General features: G+C 41.5%; 1 protein-coding gene across 2 annotated transcripts in view; it reads right to left on the reverse strand.

The window, feature by feature from the left end:
- Window positions 1-17,531, reverse strand: part of Abcb10 (ATP binding cassette subfamily B member 10) — a 45,628-nt gene that overhangs the window by 20,779 nt on the left and 7,318 nt on the right. For both annotated transcript variants that reach the window (XM_063260017.1, XM_003473485.5), the window contains exons 2-6: window positions 9,993-10,193; window positions 8,873-9,075; window positions 6,961-7,095; window positions 5,540-5,686; window positions 3,857-3,992 (exon numbers count right to left, since the gene is read on the reverse strand). In XM_063260017.1, coding sequence (XP_063116087.1) covers window positions 3,857-3,992; window positions 5,540-5,686; window positions 6,961-7,095; window positions 8,873-9,075; window positions 9,993-10,193 — 822 coding nt within the window. The remainder of the gene's footprint in view (window positions 1-3,856; window positions 3,993-5,539; window positions 5,687-6,960; window positions 7,096-8,872; window positions 9,076-9,992; window positions 10,194-17,531) is intronic.

Consider the following 17,531-nt stretch of genomic DNA (forward strand, 5'->3'; position numbering starts at 1 on the left):
GAGAAATATAAATTAAAACAATGAAACACCACCACACACCACTACCGCTGATGATACCATATGATGATGAGAAAGTGGAGAACAGAAAATCTTATTCATCACTGGGAGGAATGTGAATAGCAGCCACTTTAGAAGGCAGTTTTATAATCTCTTATAAAACTGAGCAAATTGCTGCTATCCTTTCTAGCAATCTCAGTCCTTGGTATTTACCCAAAGCTAGTATCCACAAAAGTCCTGCACAAGGAAGTTTATGGCAGCTTTATCATAAATGCCTATACCTGATGTGTGTCAGAAAGTAAACAGTTAACAGTGATACATCTAGGCAGTGGAACATTATTTATGGTTCAAAGAAACAAGACGTCAAGTCATGGGAGACACAGAAGAATGGATATCACTAAAGAATACAATCAGAAAAGATTAAACACTGTATAATTCTGGGAAAGACAAAACTGGAAAGAACAGAAGGTCAGTGGTTGGCTCAGGTGCATGCCTGTAATCCCAGCACTTTGGAGGTTTAGCAAGAGAACTGCCATGAGTTTGAGGCCATTCTGAGCTACACAGTGAGTTCAACAGCAGCCTGAATTACATAGTGAGTTGGTCTCAAAAAAAAGTTCAGAGGTTGCCAGGGGTTGGGGAAGGGGTAAATAGGCTGACCTCAGGCATTTTTAGGGTAGAAAAACTATTCTATGATATTATTGCTAGGCATGGTGATATACACCTGTATTCTCAGTACCAGGATGCTAAGGCAGGAGGACTGCTATGAGTTTGAGACCATCCTATACTTCACAGCCCAGACCCTGTCTCAAAAACAAAACAAAACAACAACAACAAAAAAAAAAAACCAAAACAAAATGGCCAGATACTGTAACAGTGGATCCACATCAATATACATTTGTCCAAACCTACAAAATGTACAACAGTAAGATTGAACCCTAACATGACCTATGGACTTTGGTTGACAACAGTGTGTCAGTGCAGGCTTAACAACTATGTAATCGATGCACCACTCTCATAGATAGAGGGCAGGCTGTGTAAGTGTGGGGGCAATGATAACTTGGAAAATCTTTGTGCCTTTCACTGTTTTGCTGTGAAAGTAAAATGCTTTTAAAAATAAATATTAGTTTTCAAAAGGGACAGCTGACAGTTGGCACAGTTGCCTTGTAGGCTTTATTGGTAGCTCTGGAGTCCACCTGCTCCAAGTCCTTCACAGGCAGTCTCTCATCTTCTCCTGATAGCTCTAGTCCTGTTCATGTTCTCTTTCATCAGGACAGTGGATGGTAAGGGGATGAATGAAGAGGAGCTTGAAAGTGCAATGACCTGCTATTATTAAAAAAAAAAAAAAAATATTGGGCCTGGGATTTAGCTCAGCAGCTTAAGCACCTACCTAGCAGGCGTGAGGTCATGAGTTCAAACCTCAGTACCAAAAATAAAAAAAATAAAAAAATAAATAAACCCTGTTACTTTCCTGTTACTTTGACATCTGAGGCTGAAGAAAATGACAAAACTGTCTAGACTACCCTCACCTTTACATGTAGTGGAAAATACCCAGCTGAAGCTGTCCTTTATGAAATACTCTCCCTGGAAAATCTAGACAATAATGTTACCACATCTTAAAATGATAAGCATTGCAAGGGCTGGGAATATAGCTCAGCATGCTGCAAAGGGCAAACTTATGAGATAGATTCCTGGTACAAAAAAAAAGTGACAATAATAAAAAATGTGACAATAATCTACTGTGTCCTAAGAAAATGTAAGACTGAAGAAAATCTCAGTATCATCATGGCTTTTACTCTAATTATAGCTGTGCAAGAAAAATTCAATGAGCAAGGCAAGGTAGTGCACATCTATAATCCCAGCATTTGGGAGGCTGAGGCAGTTGGAATCACTGCAAGTTTGAGACCAACGTGGACTGCACAGTGAGTTCAAGGCCAGCCTGTACTACATAGAGAGACTCTGTCTCTAAAAACCAAAAAACAAAGAGCTCTTAACAGACTAATGGACCATCTCCATCTCCAGACAGGCTTGACTACCACAATATCTTGGCTATGCTGACAGGGTTTTAATTTTCCTTTCCTTTTTTCTAAGAAAAAAATAATTTTCAAGATATTCTCCTGAAAGTTTTCATCACCGGACTTACATAAACTGATCATAACATTAAAAAAAAAAGAATAAGAAAGAAAAGGAAAAATGGTAGAAGTGGAGACAGAGTTGGAGCTACTTTAACATAGTAAAGAGTTTAGCCAGGTTGTGAAGAGACATGCCTGTAACCCCAGCACTTGGAAGCTGAACCAAGAGGATCACCATAAATTCAAGCCCAGACAATGAGTTCCAGGTCAGCCTACACTACAAAGTGAGACCCTATCTCAAAAAAAAAAACAAAAAAAATTTTTTTAATTTTAATTAAAACACTAAAGATTTTAAAATTCAGTTCAGTGTATAATGTTAATTCCTATTCTAGTCAGTGCCTATCAGGCTGTGGAAAAAGAAACAGCTTGTGACAGAAGGACACTGGTCTAGGTCCTTCTCCTCCTCCTCCTCTCTCAGTGGCAGATGCAGGACAGAGCTGTAATTATTTATATCCCAGCATGCACAGTCTCTGCATATTTGGCCTCGACATGTACAATCTCTGAAGCACCCTTGGCAAGTAGGAGAGGTAGCTGACTGCCCGGACTAAACCAGTGTACTCCACTCTGACCTGTGCAAGGTACATCTGTGCATTTGATTCTGTGGATGGAGGAGAACAAAACAACCCAAAACAGAAACACATCTAAGGTGTCATAGTATGGGGCTGGGCAGAGGAAGGATTAAGAATGATGATGTCAAATGTGGCAGAAAACACAAGACTTGATGGAGGAGACAAAGAAAAAAGCTGTCAAGCATGGAATGTGAACAGACACCCCTAGAGGGAATGGAGGTGACCTGTCCACACAAAGGCAGGACAGGAAGAACCTGAGGAGCAGTACCACAGTGGCATGGAGCCCAGCCCACTGGCTAACCAGGGATAAAGAGAAAAGGGCAATATATGATTACTCACACCCCACAGCATCTGAACCAGGATTCTCTCCAAAAGGTAGAACCAAAATGCTGTTAGGAAAAACCTTTCCCTTCAACAATCAGACCAAAACCCAAAAATAAGTCTCTCCAAGAGAGTGGACACTTCAGTACCCAATGTCCTAATTGGACCTCAGCTGTCTCTTTCCCTCCCCTTTCTATCTCAAAGACCATAAAGAAAACAAAAGGCAGGAAATAATTCACCAGGATGGCTGGAGACATCTGGAAGGGGCAGAAAAACACTTCACAGACCTCACACAACTCTAGTTCATGACCTTCCTTCCTTCCCCTTACCCAGGAATAGATGACAAAGCTAAACTCTGAGAGGCTATTTTTCTACCTGGGTCTTCACTGTGTAGCTGGGCTGGTCTGGAACTTTTGGGTTACAAAGATCCTCCTGAGTAGCCAGCACTACATTAGGAAAAACCTTTCCCTTGCATAAGACATTCTTGACAAAAGCAATTCTTGTTTCATGCATTTTGTAATTTGTCAATATTTTTGATTATTCATTAGTTTTGAGTATGGTTAACTTTGTACAAAAGGAATTTTATTCCTCAATGATTTGCCAATTACAAAACTCACTACCAAGGACCATGGGTTTGTATGTCTCTGGCTCAGCATCCTCCTCCTCCCTACATCTGTGAGCAGGTGGACAGCTGACTTAGCAGCAGGCTAGAAAACACTGATCCCAGCAAGGCTGTGAAGACACCAGACTTTCCCAAGACAGATGGCTCACTCTGCTCATAACTTTATTTTATGAAAACTTGATATTTCATTTTTAACTTCATTTGTAACAATTATATACCTCCAATGCTTAATCCAACCCAGAAGGCGTACATGAGAAAGGCGGAGAGCTCGCCCACGGTCATGTGAGCACTGCCCATCAGCAGCCCTCCCTTGTACAACACGGAGAGCACGATCAGGTTCCCGGAGAGCCCTGTCTGTTAAGGGAGAAAACACACACATCAAAGCAGGATCAGAAGCTCTTAGGATGCAAAGTGCATAAACAAGGCCTCTGGTTTCCTTTTCTGGACATTAAATTCCAACTGAGATTGAAATACAAGTTTTGAAATACTTGCCACATTGAGAAAAAGAACCCCATCATCACGAAAACCCAGGTGCTCAATTTTGAAGATAACAAGAGGCATTATGGTAGCAATGGCTGATTTCCTTATCCTGTTTTGAGGTCCTGTATCACTTTTGCTGTTTTGTTTTGATTGGCTTTACTTTGTGTTATTTTGTTTGGTTTTGTTCTCTTTAAAATAAAAATATACATAAATAAAATAAAGTAGAGATGATGCCTAAAGCTATATAACATCTATAAAATAGCAGGTAATGGGGGCTAGGGATTTAGCTCAGTGACTCAAGTGCTTGCCTGGTAAGCACCCTGAAAAAAAAAGTTGTCTGCAAAACAGTAGGTAATAGTATTTATTTATAGATATTTCAAAGATTAAATTGAGATCTGACATTGCACCTGCATCTCCCTGAATGATAAATAGTGAATATATTTCAGGTGTCTTTGTTTTCCTCTTAAATCTCACTGCCTTTAAGTGTAATTGAACTTGTCAATAATAAACATTTATTGAGAACTTTAAAAAAAAGAAAAAAGAAAACTCAGCTACTAAGTCACTCCCTGGGTTCCTGTCTTGCTCAGCCTACTCTGCTTGCAAAGGAAAAAGTAGCCTCAAGGATCTGCTCTGACGAGAGGGAGAGCAGAAGTCTGCTCCACACATCACGTGTTCTGATCAGTGCTACTCCACAAGGAGGGGCAGGGACTCTGTGCATGGACTCTGGCAAATGCCACCCTCTCTGGGCCACTCCTTCCTAGCTGGTTAATTGTGGCAATAACTAAATCATCTCTAAGAATTTGTCCAGTGTGACCACACCATGAATTTTCTCACATGGCAATCTCTATTTCAGTATCCTATTTGAGCTCTTTTTAAACAGGGCTTCACTATGCAGTTCAGGCTGGCCTTGAACTTACTATGTAACCCAGACAGGGCCTTAAACTTGCAGCAATCTTCCTGCCTCAAGCCTCCCAAGTGCTGGGATTACAGGTGTGAGACACCATGCCCAATTTAAACTCATTTTGATCAACTTATTTTACTTCTTTCTTGAACTGCACTGAAGTTATTTTGGCTACTCTTCAGTACATTTCAAATTTGCCTGCATCAGAACAGCCAAGAGCCATTCTGTCCAAACAGACTGAGGCTCCAGGCACAGAGCTTTAAATGGAGCTAAGGACTCTTGGTGACCCAGTACCCTGTGCAGCTGTCTGCACCCAGCCTGGGAAACAGCCCTGACCTCATCACACACAACGTCTTTCCTAAGTCCATTTATTTGCTTTCCTAACAATGACTAAGTCATTCTTAGCTTGAAGTAGGATAAAATGATTTTCTACTATGGGATAAGACACAGAATAAAGATGTCTCACCATCACAGCATCTGCCCTTCCCATCCCCCGCAGAATGGTCTACAGTCTACGTACTGCTCCAAAGAAGCCGGCCCGAGCGAAGGCCTCCTTCCTTGCTAACTGCAGCACATGGTCCACTCTGCCACTGTACTTCTCCACCTCCGTCATCTCTTTCCCAAAGGCTCGAACAGTTCTTATGTTCCCAATACGCTCCTCAGCCAGCTGTGAGGGTGACAAACACATGACCAGGGGGAGGGGTCACATTTCAATCTGGAAGCAAAATTAAAATGTGATTCTCATTTAAAACTCTATCAATGGAAAGCCATTGGAGAAATGCTACTAAAGTTAGGAAAAGGTACAAAAGGATATACAGAATTAAAAAAAAGAAAGAAAAAAAATTCAATCCCTGGTACCAAAAAAAAAAAAAAAACATACAGAATAATCCTACTGTGAAAAAATCTGTATCTACATCTGCACATATCACATAGATGCAAACGAATACATGATAAACAGATACAAATGATGAAACAGTAACAGCAGGACAACAGGGATAGAAATAAATGTTTATGCCGGGGATATAGCTCAGTGGCATAGCACCTGCCTGACAAGTATGAGGTCCTGAATTCAATTCCTGGTACCAAAAAGAAATATATGTTCAGGGTAGGGATATAGCTTAGCAGCATAAGTGCCTACCTGGCAAGTGCAAGTTTGTTTCCCAGTACAAAAAAAAAAGAAGAAGAAAAAGAAAAATATATGGTCATGCAGAGATAGACTCCAAAATGTTAATGACATTAATTGATCCAGGATTATCTGTATTTCTGTCCTTTTTTATTATATTTTCACATTTCCCAATGATAAGCCTGGTTTTTAAGACATAAAAATGTTAAACTATCTTTAGTTTCTTAAAAATGCTCTTTTAAATTTTTATTTTTGGCTGTGCCAAGGATTGAACTTTGGCCTATGCTCTACCACTGAGCTGCAGCCTCAGCCATTATTTTTAAGTTTTTAAAAAGGTGTTACTGCACAGTACTGCAAAGCTAGCTTTACTGAATTAACAAAGGATACAGTGCCATCCAGAAACTATTTCTAAAACATACTAGTTTTCTGGTCCTACCAGTCACAGGAATGGTAAGAAGGAAAAACTGATATAATGGTGAGTCAAAATGGATTGGGGGTGGTGGAAATCAATTCCAGAGGCACAGTAGTTCATGTCCAGGACCTAGGAACCTAACATGAGGAAAGAAAGGTATCTCTTCTTCTTTTGTACTAGGAGCCGAACTCAGGTAGCACTGAGCTATGTCACCAGTCCTTAGTTTCCCATGCTGGCTTTAACTTGCCATCTTCCTATCTCAGCTTCCCAGTATAGCTGGCACAGAGATGTGCCAGCTCGCGAAGCAGGAAATGCTTTAAGAAAAGCTCACACACCCCATAGCTCTGCCTACAGCTCTGGTTCTGAGCCCATTTTCCTGGAGCTCACAGCATGGGGAGGCTGTTACCTGTGTGGCTTGTGCCAGTGAGTCCTGTGTGGCTTTGCTCAGTTTCCGCAGATATCGGCCATAAATCACTGCTAGGATGGACATCGGAGGCACCACACTTAAAACAAAGGTGGCTAGACTCGGTGATACAAAAAACTGTCAAGAACAAAAGCCAAGAGGTATTTGTCAGGTGGAGTGGTGAGAGCTCCTCACCACCTAGTGTGTACATCGAGATAGCCTGGAAAGCGCTGCCCCAAACTATGCCTCCTGGGTGGGTGGACTTCTCAGATATCGTAACACCCCACAAACATGCAGCCTGCCACAGAGGAGTAATGTGGCAGGGTACTCCTGACAAAAGACAAAAAAATGATTCCTCCTCAGATGAATTTTTTATATATTAGGCCACCTTATTCATAGCAGAGAGCAGATAGGGAGGCCCATCTACTCTACAATGGCCAGACCACACCAAGACTTCGGCATTTGAATCTGAATCCCCTTGAGAAGCTAAATAACCAGAACAATGTGTCCCATTGAAATGACTATGTTATAGAAGTCACCAAAACCCTGAATCAAACAAGAGTCAAAAGAGGGCTGAGGGGTGTGCGTGGTGGCACACACCTATAATCCCAGGACTCAGGAGGCTGAGACTGGACAATCACCAGGAGTTCAAGGCCAGTCTGAACTACATAGTAAGCTCTTGTCTCAAAAGAAGGCACTGACGAAATGCCAGTAGAGAGAGTGCAAGCTGACTCCCAGTTTGGTGGGCTGAGGCCAGCAGGGCCACAGGTCTGGCCAGTGAGTGGAGGAATTCTTCACAGCTGCAGAGGCTCAGGGAATAATCAGCTTCCAGTGTAACAGAGGGACCCCATGAACTTTCCAATTAGGAGATTGTTTGAAATGATATAAGGTTTCAACATATTAATTAAAATCTTCCCTATGTCTTTTGCACAGAAAATAGTGTAATCAATATAAAGTCTCATAAAATGTTCAGGAAGCACTGTAGACTAAAATTGAAAGTAATGGCTTTCTGTTTATTTTATTTATTTATTTTGTTTTTGAGACACTATTTAGCTCAGGCTGGCTTTGCATTCACTACGTAGACCAAGCCAGCCTCAAATTTGCAGTCCTGCCTCAGCCTTCTGAGTATTGGGATTACAGGCATGTACTACCATAACTGACTTTGACATCTATTTTCTCACTCACATATCATTACCAAGCACCTGTAATATGCACTTTGGGCATGGAGAGACAATCAGACCATGAAGTAGGAGTTCGATAATATACCAAGGAAAAAGAGAGAGAACAACCTATCTATGCCCTGCCCTTGGGAGGCCTTGATACCAAGCAAAGCACACAGAGGCCTCATGTGCTCACCGGAGAAGCCCAGGCTGGGCACATAGTCCCACTGGATACCTGGGAGCAGTCATGTCTCTGATGTGTCTTTCATGGTGAGTGGCAGGATGTGGCTTTGTTTGTCCTGCACAGACTCCCGGGTCCAAAGCACCGAGACTAACATGGCCTGCAGCACACTGCCAGTTGCTGATGTGCACTGCTGTCTCCTTCCCACGTGAAGACATGAGGGGACCCTGTGCTAGTCTTAGTTTGTCATTTATGGAACCTATAGGCAGAGCAAAGGGGAGGGGTGGCCTGGGCAGTTTGCCCCTGCCGTGGGTAGTCCTAATGGGCTGTGCCACTCACCACAGAGGACACCTGCTCCTCAGCCTGGCAAGACTGTTCTACCAGCTGCTCTCTGCTGCTTCACTTCAGATTCACATATGCTCAGTTAATACCCATTCTGGAGAGGTGTAGGTAAGGAATCCGGGCAGGACAAGGCCACCCGCACATCCCCATAGCTTTCAGGACAGTGCATGAGGAGAGTTCCCTGGGCCATGCACCCTCCAGAAGGGAGGTTCCCAGGGAGAGGGCAACTTACCATCATGCCCACACCCACTGAGGCCTGGGCTCCAGCCCTGAGCCCATCTGAGAGGTTTTCAGTCACTGAGCGCCCTAGCAGTGCAGTGTCAGATGAGAGGCGGTTAATCAGTTCTCCTGTGCGAGTCTTATCAAAGAAAGCAACCTCCTGCCTCAGGACGGAGGAGAACAGTGAGGTCCGAAGCCTATTCACAATTCGCTGACCTGCAAAGCAAAGAAACCCATTCATCGCAGGAACAGCAGCCAACAGCATCTAAGGCAGTGCCCGACATGTAGTTGCTGGCCTGATGTTACAGCTCTCCTGAGCCATTGAGCCTCTGCTGCATGGATCTTACCAATATGGACAGAATGATCAAACCCTGGTGTACTGACAATCGTGCTTTAATAAATATACACAGTGAGGGTCTGGGGATTTAGCTCAGTGGCATAAGCACCTGCCTTGCAAGCAGGCAGTCGTGAGTTCAATCCCTGGTACTGCTAAAAACAAAAAAGACAACAAAACAAAACAAGACAAAACAAAAAATAAATATACACAGTGAGCATGAAAGAGGCAGACAGTAATAAAATTCAGCATGACTAAGATATGTCTTAAAAGTATTATTTATGAAGTTTTATTACTTTAAATTTCTACAAGCTAATTTTGTTTCTCACTGAAGACCCTCTTTTGCACTGAAATTTCCAATGGCAAACACTAGGAAATTATCCACGGGGGGAATTTTAGTTGCTAAATGAGACACAGAGGACTTAAGAGTCAGTGCCTGGCTCTGCCAGCACCAACAACAGGCTTCACTAAAGTTACCATTTCAGCCCACCACACAGGCACAGAGCAGAGAGGTTTCTGTAACTCCTTGAAGAAGCCCAGAACTCCATCCTCTGGCCAAGGTCCTTGTCCTTAAGTCTCCTGTTAGGATAGATTTGGAGTTTGTCCCTCTGTTCAAGTCTGACCTTGGAAGAGAAGAAATGAGAAGAGAGAGTTTGGTCTAGGATATTGCCTTCTCTAGCCATGAATTTGGATTTGTCCCCACCGGGTGTGATGCAGGAGACACAGGAGCTTTGGGCAATGAACCCCGAGGTCAAATCAAACACACGGTCCCCCACATTTTCTCAAGCAGCCCCCTCACCTGAGGACTGCATGAGGTAGACACGGACGGCATTGGCAGCAGCTCCACACAGAAACACACAGGTGAGCCCCAGGCAGAGCCGGGTCAGGCTCTCGCCATAGTCTGAGGTGGGGTCTGTATAGATGACATCGATGATCTTCCCCAGGAAGAAAGGAGCAGACATGGTGATGACACTGGATACCGCAAGAAACCCAACAGCAGCTGGAAGACAGAAGGACAAGCTCATGCTCACACTGCTTGGCACTGGAGCAGGTGTGGAGTTCCTGAGGCCTCCTTCCCAGACTTTCAGGCTCAGCTGCTGGGGTGAAAGGAAAGGACCAAATGGTTCCAGGTTGAGAGGAAGCAAAGTGACTGCAAGGGAGCAAGAGAATGTGCTCAGCTGGATGAGATGGTACTGAGGTTTGGTCACCCCTTCCTTGCTGGAAATAAGAGTCAACTATGGCATCTGTTCTGGCTTCCTTCCACAGCTCTGGACCTCAGATCCTCTTCTTCCTGCATTCACGCCACATGGTATTACTGCCTGGCATCTCACTGCATCTTAGCCTGACAGTCAGACTAGCCAGTTAAAAACCTCAACCAGAATCTACTGATGAGGCTGTTTTCCTTAGGGACTTGAAATATGCCACAAAATAAATATCTTATCTAAAGTGCCATTATTTCTTTTTGAATTTAGCCAGTATAGGTTCATTTGTAACAGATTTTTGTAACTTAAAGATGCTTCAGTAGGAAATGCTTGACCATTCTAAAGAGAAGTTCATATGGTTATATTAAAATTTATATCATATCACTACAATAAACATTAACAAGAGTTTTAAACAGCTAAGATTACACAATTTTTTTCTATATGATGGTTGCCAAGTAGTCACATCTTAAATTTTCAAATACTTGAGCTGATTTTTCAAACTTTTAACATTGAAACAAAAGTAAGTGGATAAGTATTCAATATTTTAACAAATTTATAATTGGTAACTCATGGAAAATTGGAGTGTATCAATTCTTAAACCTTATACCCAGGAATCATGTAAAGCAAGTGAAAAGACTGACTAGAAAATATTTAAAATAATATTGTGTTAAATTTCTAATTCTAAACCTGAATTTCAATAAAATTTTAAAACTAATTATAAAAAAAAGTCTCAACCATGCTGAGTATTTCAAAACCATCCAAATAATCTTTGGAAAACAGTTGCTGAAATCCATTACTCATCAGTATATCTGTTCTTAGTATTATTGCACTGGGGAATAAAGCAATTTGAATACTAGTATAATTTGAAAATAAATAAGGACACAACTGTTGATGTGCCTAAAAACAAGACAAAGGGAATCTAGATTCACTAGAAATTACCAAGAAAAATCTAACTATATCCAGGCAAGATAGCACATGCCAGCACATAGAATCCTCCTGAGGCAGGAGGATTGCTAAGAGTTCAAGGTCAGTCTGGGCTTAATAATGAGTTTGAGGCCAGTCTGAACTACATAGCAAGACCCCATCTCAAGAAAAAAAAAAAATCCCAGTAAGAGCAACATATATCACAGATAACAGGGGAACGTACGGGGAATATAAACTACAAAAACACACCATTTTTTGCCCGTGGCATTAGCAAAGATCATTACTCCAACATGTGCTGGTGAAGCACTTTATACTGGGGGAGTGCAATCTGACAGGGTCTCACTACAGAGAAACTTGACCAGTCACATGTCAGACTGTAAATGCACATTCCTTTTGACCTAGCAATGCAATAGACTCAAGATGTTCATTATAGCATTGGTTACACTAGCAAAAGAATCAAAATATCCTAAACCTCTATCAATAGGGGACAAGTTAGAGCTATCATACTGATTTTATTAATGCTATGGAATAATTATAAGGAATGAAGTGACTCTAGGTATGTGCATGGAACAATCTACCAAGATATTCTGTGGGTTAAAAAAAAAAGTTCATGAGAGCTGGGCATGGTGTCACATGACTGTAACCCCAAAACTTGGGCAGCTGAGGCAGGAGGACTGCCATGAGGTAGAGCCAGTCTGGGCTACACAGTGACTTCAAGAGCAGTCGGAACTACATTGTGAAACCCTGTTTCATGAACATGCGTACACACAGAGTTCAGGAAAGTCAATAATGGTGACACATGAGTATAATCCCAGCCACTTGGAAAGCTGAGGCAGGAATATCACAAGTTCAAGCCCAAACCATGTAGCTTTATTTTGTTGTTGTTGTTGTTGTTGGTGGTGGTGGTGGTACTGGGGCTTGAACTCAGGGCCTTGCTCATACTAAGCAAGCACTCTACCACTGAGTTATATCCTTAACCCCCTTTTTTGTTGCTTTTATGTGCTTTTTGATGTTTTGTTTGTCATAAGATCTCACTATGCAGTTCAGGCTGGCATTGAACTCACTATATAGTCCAGGCTGGCCTTGAATTCTCAGTAATCTCCCTGCCTCCGCCTTCCAAGTGCTAACCTGGGCAACTTTAGTGAGAATTTGTCTCAAAATAAAATGTAAAAAGAGCTGAGGATGTGGGTCAGTGATAAGAGTGTTTGCCTAGTATGTCCCAGGTGGCCCTGGGTTTCAACCCTAGTACTGCCCATAAAACAAACCAACCAACCAAAAAAAAAAAGTCCAAGATATATTTTGGGGGCTTTTCTGTTTCTTGATTTTTTTGAGTCTTTCTGAGTATCGGATATGTCCAGATGAGTAATAACAAATGGTGACCAAGCTTCTTTTGCAAAATGACACTGAGCAAGTGTGTGCAGGGTGACTTCCTCAGGTTTGGTGCTATGTGCACGTTACCTAAGGGAGCCTAGCAGGAGCCCAGTTCATTGATGGGAAGGCTTCAGATTAGATGCAACCTGGAGGGAGCCCTGGAAGGTAGGAGGTTACAGTGCTCTGCAAATAGCAATCACTTCTATCTGGCTGTACTCATACTTGAGTCAGAGGGAACACTGGTTGGTTGTCTGGCAGATGGCAGAGCTCTGGGAGAAACATGAGGGTTTGTTTTGGGGCGGGGGGGGAATTGGTACCAGAGAACTCATGACCTTGCACTTGCCAGGCAGGTGCTTGTTCTGCTGAGCTAAACTCCAGGCCAGAACATCAGCTTTTAAGCAGGGCATGAATGCTTTTTTCCTAACCTTTCCCCAGGCCTGCTTCCTTAAAATGAAAATACCTGACACTGTTTGTACTCTCCCTCCCTCCCTGTTTGTCTCCTACGTTTCCCATCTTCTGGTATTCTAAATGTTTCATTGGTTTATTGTCATCTCTTTGGGTTTTTTGGGGGTGGGGACGATGTTTTGTTTGAGATGGATTCTCACTATGTAGTTCAAGCTGGCCTTCATCTCACTATTCAGCCTAGGCTGGTTTTGAATTTATACCAATCCTCCTGCATCGGCCTCCTGAGTGCTGTGATTACAAGCATGGGCCACCATGCCCAGTTGTCATCTCTCCATTAGGATATAAGATTTTTTTTTTTTTTTTTTGGTACTGGGGATTGAACTCACGATTTCACGATTGCCAATCAGGCACTTATGCCACTGAGCTAAACCTCCAGCCCAAGATATAAGATTTTGGTCTGTCTGTTTTCTCACTGCTATATCCCCACCACCTAAGCTCACAGCAAAAACTCAATCAATATTTGCTGAATGAATGAGCGAATAAAATGAATTTTGGCAATAGTAGTAGTAAAGTCTTATCAGACCAAAGTCCTTCAAAATCCTAACTAGAAAAATAAGGTCTGGCACCCCAGAAAGTCCACATGCCTTTTTTTTTCTTTTTTGTACTGAGAATTGAATTTAGGACCTTGTGTTTGCCAGGCAGGCACTTATGCCACTGAGCTACATCTCTGGCCCCACATGGCTGCTTTGCAACCATAATCCATAATACACTGGGTAACATGAACCTGGCAAAGGGCTGTTTCATTTTGATATAAGGTCAAGGGTCTTGTTTCCAGGCACCATGCTCCTGGTGAAAGTGACCAGCAGGACTGAAAGTCCAAAAGGCATGGATAGCTTCTGACTGTACACAGTTCTGCCTCATGAATGGGAGGAGGTTGTCCTAGTGGCGGGGGATCAGCATACAATTCTCCCCCAAAAGTGAAGCATATATGAGGCACTATAAGGGTCAGTCTTGTCCTTCCTCCAGTTTTTAAATCAAAGTAGTCAACCTGGAGTAGGAATCTGAATTTTATGAATCAAGTGCCCCATGGTTCCAACTCTTAAAATCTTACAAAAAGACAAAAAAATTGGCTGAATCCAAACTCATCCCAGGATACTACCCCTCAGGTTTACATCTCAATTACTTAAAATGGAGCCACTGCATGCTAGGATTGCTCAGGGATAGTAGAGTAGTAAACACAGAAACAGCTTCTCTGAGATAAGGAGTCTAGATGCCTGACAGTGATGTGAGGAAGATTCCCAGGAATCAGCAAGGATGTGAAGTGAAAATTGAAGCCCATGAGGAGAACAAAGAGAGACCTTAATGTAGAAAAAGAAGGTGGCAAGCAGCAGCTTTCTCCCTGACCTGTGATTCGCTGCATGAGAGGAGCAGCTCAACCCTGCAGATACATGGTGACTATGGTCAATTCCAGAGGCTTCCACCAAAGTTTTAGACTTTCAGACTGCAGTGGCTGGTTAGTTATCTGAGTTGACATCCCCCCAGGAGAGGATGATTGGCCTGTAACTATTATAGGGAGGGGCAACTAAACTCAGAACTCAAGACTAGCTGTGAGTTCTATCTCATAGGTCCTAGTGTCAGGGTATGGTAGAACTAAATTCAAATCAGCAGGTGGTCATGGAGCCAAATGCAAGCCAGCAGGAGGCATACAGAGTATTACAGGCTGAGTGAATACAGGTTTCAGTCTCACAGCCAGAAATCAGTCAGCCTGAATGAACTTCAGTAGAACTAAAGGTGCAAGCTTGCTGGGGTTGCTCACTGCCCTGCCATAAATGTATACCTGGCTTGCTGGGGTTAATTAACATGGATCTGTCTGCCCACTTTATTTACCAGTGACAGCAGAAACACACTGTGAAGTGGACATTGTTTTCCTTCTTTTTATTTTATTTTTGCTTTCCTTTTTTTCTTCATTGATTGTTCTTGTTTTTATGTGACCATTATTTCTAGTTTTTGTTGTTCTTGTTCTATTTCTTTTTATTTCTTCCTTCTCTCTTTCCCTCTTGTCTTCTTCACCAGTTTCCCCAAGTTTACATAATCTTCCCCCAGCCTTGCTTCTAATCACTTCCTCTTTTTCTATTTCTCTATTTCTGCCCACTAATCCTTTTTAAATTTTCTCCCCTAAAGATAAAATACCACCATACTGAGGGCATATTTACTATTTACAATTTTCTGGTTTGTTTTAGATTGTGTTATACAATCACAAATCTAGTTCATAAGTTAAAGGTGGAAAGTTAAATTTATCACAGTTTGCCATTTAGAAGATGGCTGTTTGATGCTATTGTTAGTGCTGATTGCACTACTTTAGCCAAGTGAAATGACTGTTTGAATCATTCATTTTTCCTGGTATGCCAGGACTGAGATTACCTAAGGGTCACAAAAAATACTATAGGCCAGGGCCAAAAAGCCATGCATTTCATCAACAGAGCTGCACCTTCTCATCCCTGGTAAACTGAAAAGGCAGGATCTTGCAACATATTCAAAGCCCGGGGGCTGGGGATTTAGCTCAGAGGCATAAGCGCCTGCCTTGCAAGCAGGCAGTCCTGAGTTCAATCCCCGGTACCAATAAAAAAAAAAAAAAAAAAAACATATTCAAAGCCCATATGTCAGCTACACTTGGAGAGCTCTGAGCAGTGATTTCCTAAAGGTGATTGAAAGAGGGGCTGGGGGTTTAGCTCAGCGGCATAAGCACCTGCCTTGCAAGCAGGTGGTCGTGAGTTCGATCCCCGGTAACCGATAAAAATGAAAAAGACAAAAAAAAAAAAAAAAAAAAAAAAAAAGAAAGAACAACTATTATAAAGATAACAAAATATACTGTGATACCTATTACTGTTATCCCAGTAACTTGCTGTGAAGTTCTGTACCAATTTCACTGTACCATCTTAGTTGGCTTTATTCTGACTTGTTCTGTTGCATACTTTCAAAATAAAAAAAAAAAGGAACAATCCAAGAGAAAACAATCATAAATACATATGCAATAAATACCGCGGCAGACCCAACTATATAAAACAAAGATTAATGGACATGAAAAATCAAATACTCACTAATTCAATCATAAAAATACCCCACTGTCACAAACAGATCAACTAGGCAAAAAAATCAACAAAGAAATATCAGAACTGGGCCAGGAATTTAGCTCAATGGTGTAAGCACCTGCCTGGCAAACGTGAGGTCATGAGTTTGTTCCCTGGTAACAAAAAAAAAAAAAAAGAAAGAAAGAAAGAAAAAAAAGAAATATCAGAACTAAACCAAACTCCTGAACAAACGGACTTAGTAGGTATCTACAACATTCCACCCCACAACAACAGAATACACATTCTTCTTGGGTGCACATGTGACATTCTCCAAAATAGACCACATACCATGTCATAGAACATGCTCAAGAAAATTCAGAGGAATCAGAATTATCTCATGATAAAAAAGCCAGTTTGCCCTTCCCATAAGCTGACCAGCACATGGGCTGAGAATCAAGAACCACCCACTCCCCTATGGAAGCAACCTACTGGTCTGAAGGACAGGCTGAGTTGATAGCAACTGAGGTACGAAAACTAAATGTATTGTTTGATTGCCTCTATAGGCCTCAAGTCAACAAGCATCTAATAGGAGGATGACAGTTTGTGATAAAGCAAATATGGAGGATTTCTGTCTTGTTTTTGAAATCCAATATTGCTCTGCTTTGGTTTGTTCCAATTTATTGTTTCGTTCTGTATTGTATTGTACTGTTATGTTTCAGTTGGTTTTATTCGGTTTTATTTGATTTTACTATGTCTGATGGTATGGACAACTAATGTGAAATAACAAGATATATTATGGTAGCCATTGTTGATTTACTATTATTCTGTTTTGAAGTTCTGTACCATTTACACTGTTTTGTTTTTATTGGCTTTACTGTGTTTTATTTTGTTAGGTTTTATTCTCTTTAAAATTAAAATAATAACATAAAATTGACAAACCTTTAGCCAACTGTATCAAAAAAGTAAAGACTCAAATCCGGGCAATCAAAATAGGGCCTGAAAAAATCCAAAAGATCATCAATACCTACTTTGAGAACCTTAGTCTAATAAGATGGAAAATGGACAGATTCTTAGGTATACATGAATCCTCCAAAGCTGAATCAAGATATAAAAATTCTAAATAAACCAATATCTATCAGTCAACAAAATTGAAAATGTAACTAAAAACCTATCAAAAAAGAAAAGCCCAGGCCCTGACAGACTCACTGCTAAATTCTATAAGAAATTTAGTGAAAGGGCTGAGGATTTAGCTCAGTGACACAAGCACCTGTCTTGAAAGTGTGCGGTCATGAGTTCGATCCCCGGTACCAAAAAAAAAAAGAAATTTAGTAAAGACATAATGCCACTACTTCTTAAACTCTTTAGTGA

Source organism: Cavia porcellus, unplaced genomic scaffold (genome assembly GCF_034190915.1).
Source record: "Cavia porcellus strain 051 isolate PalLab524CR breed Dunkin Hartley unplaced genomic scaffold, mCavPor4.1 scaffold_13, whole genome shotgun sequence".
Taxonomy (NCBI): domain Eukaryota; kingdom Metazoa; phylum Chordata; class Mammalia; order Rodentia; family Caviidae; genus Cavia; species Cavia porcellus.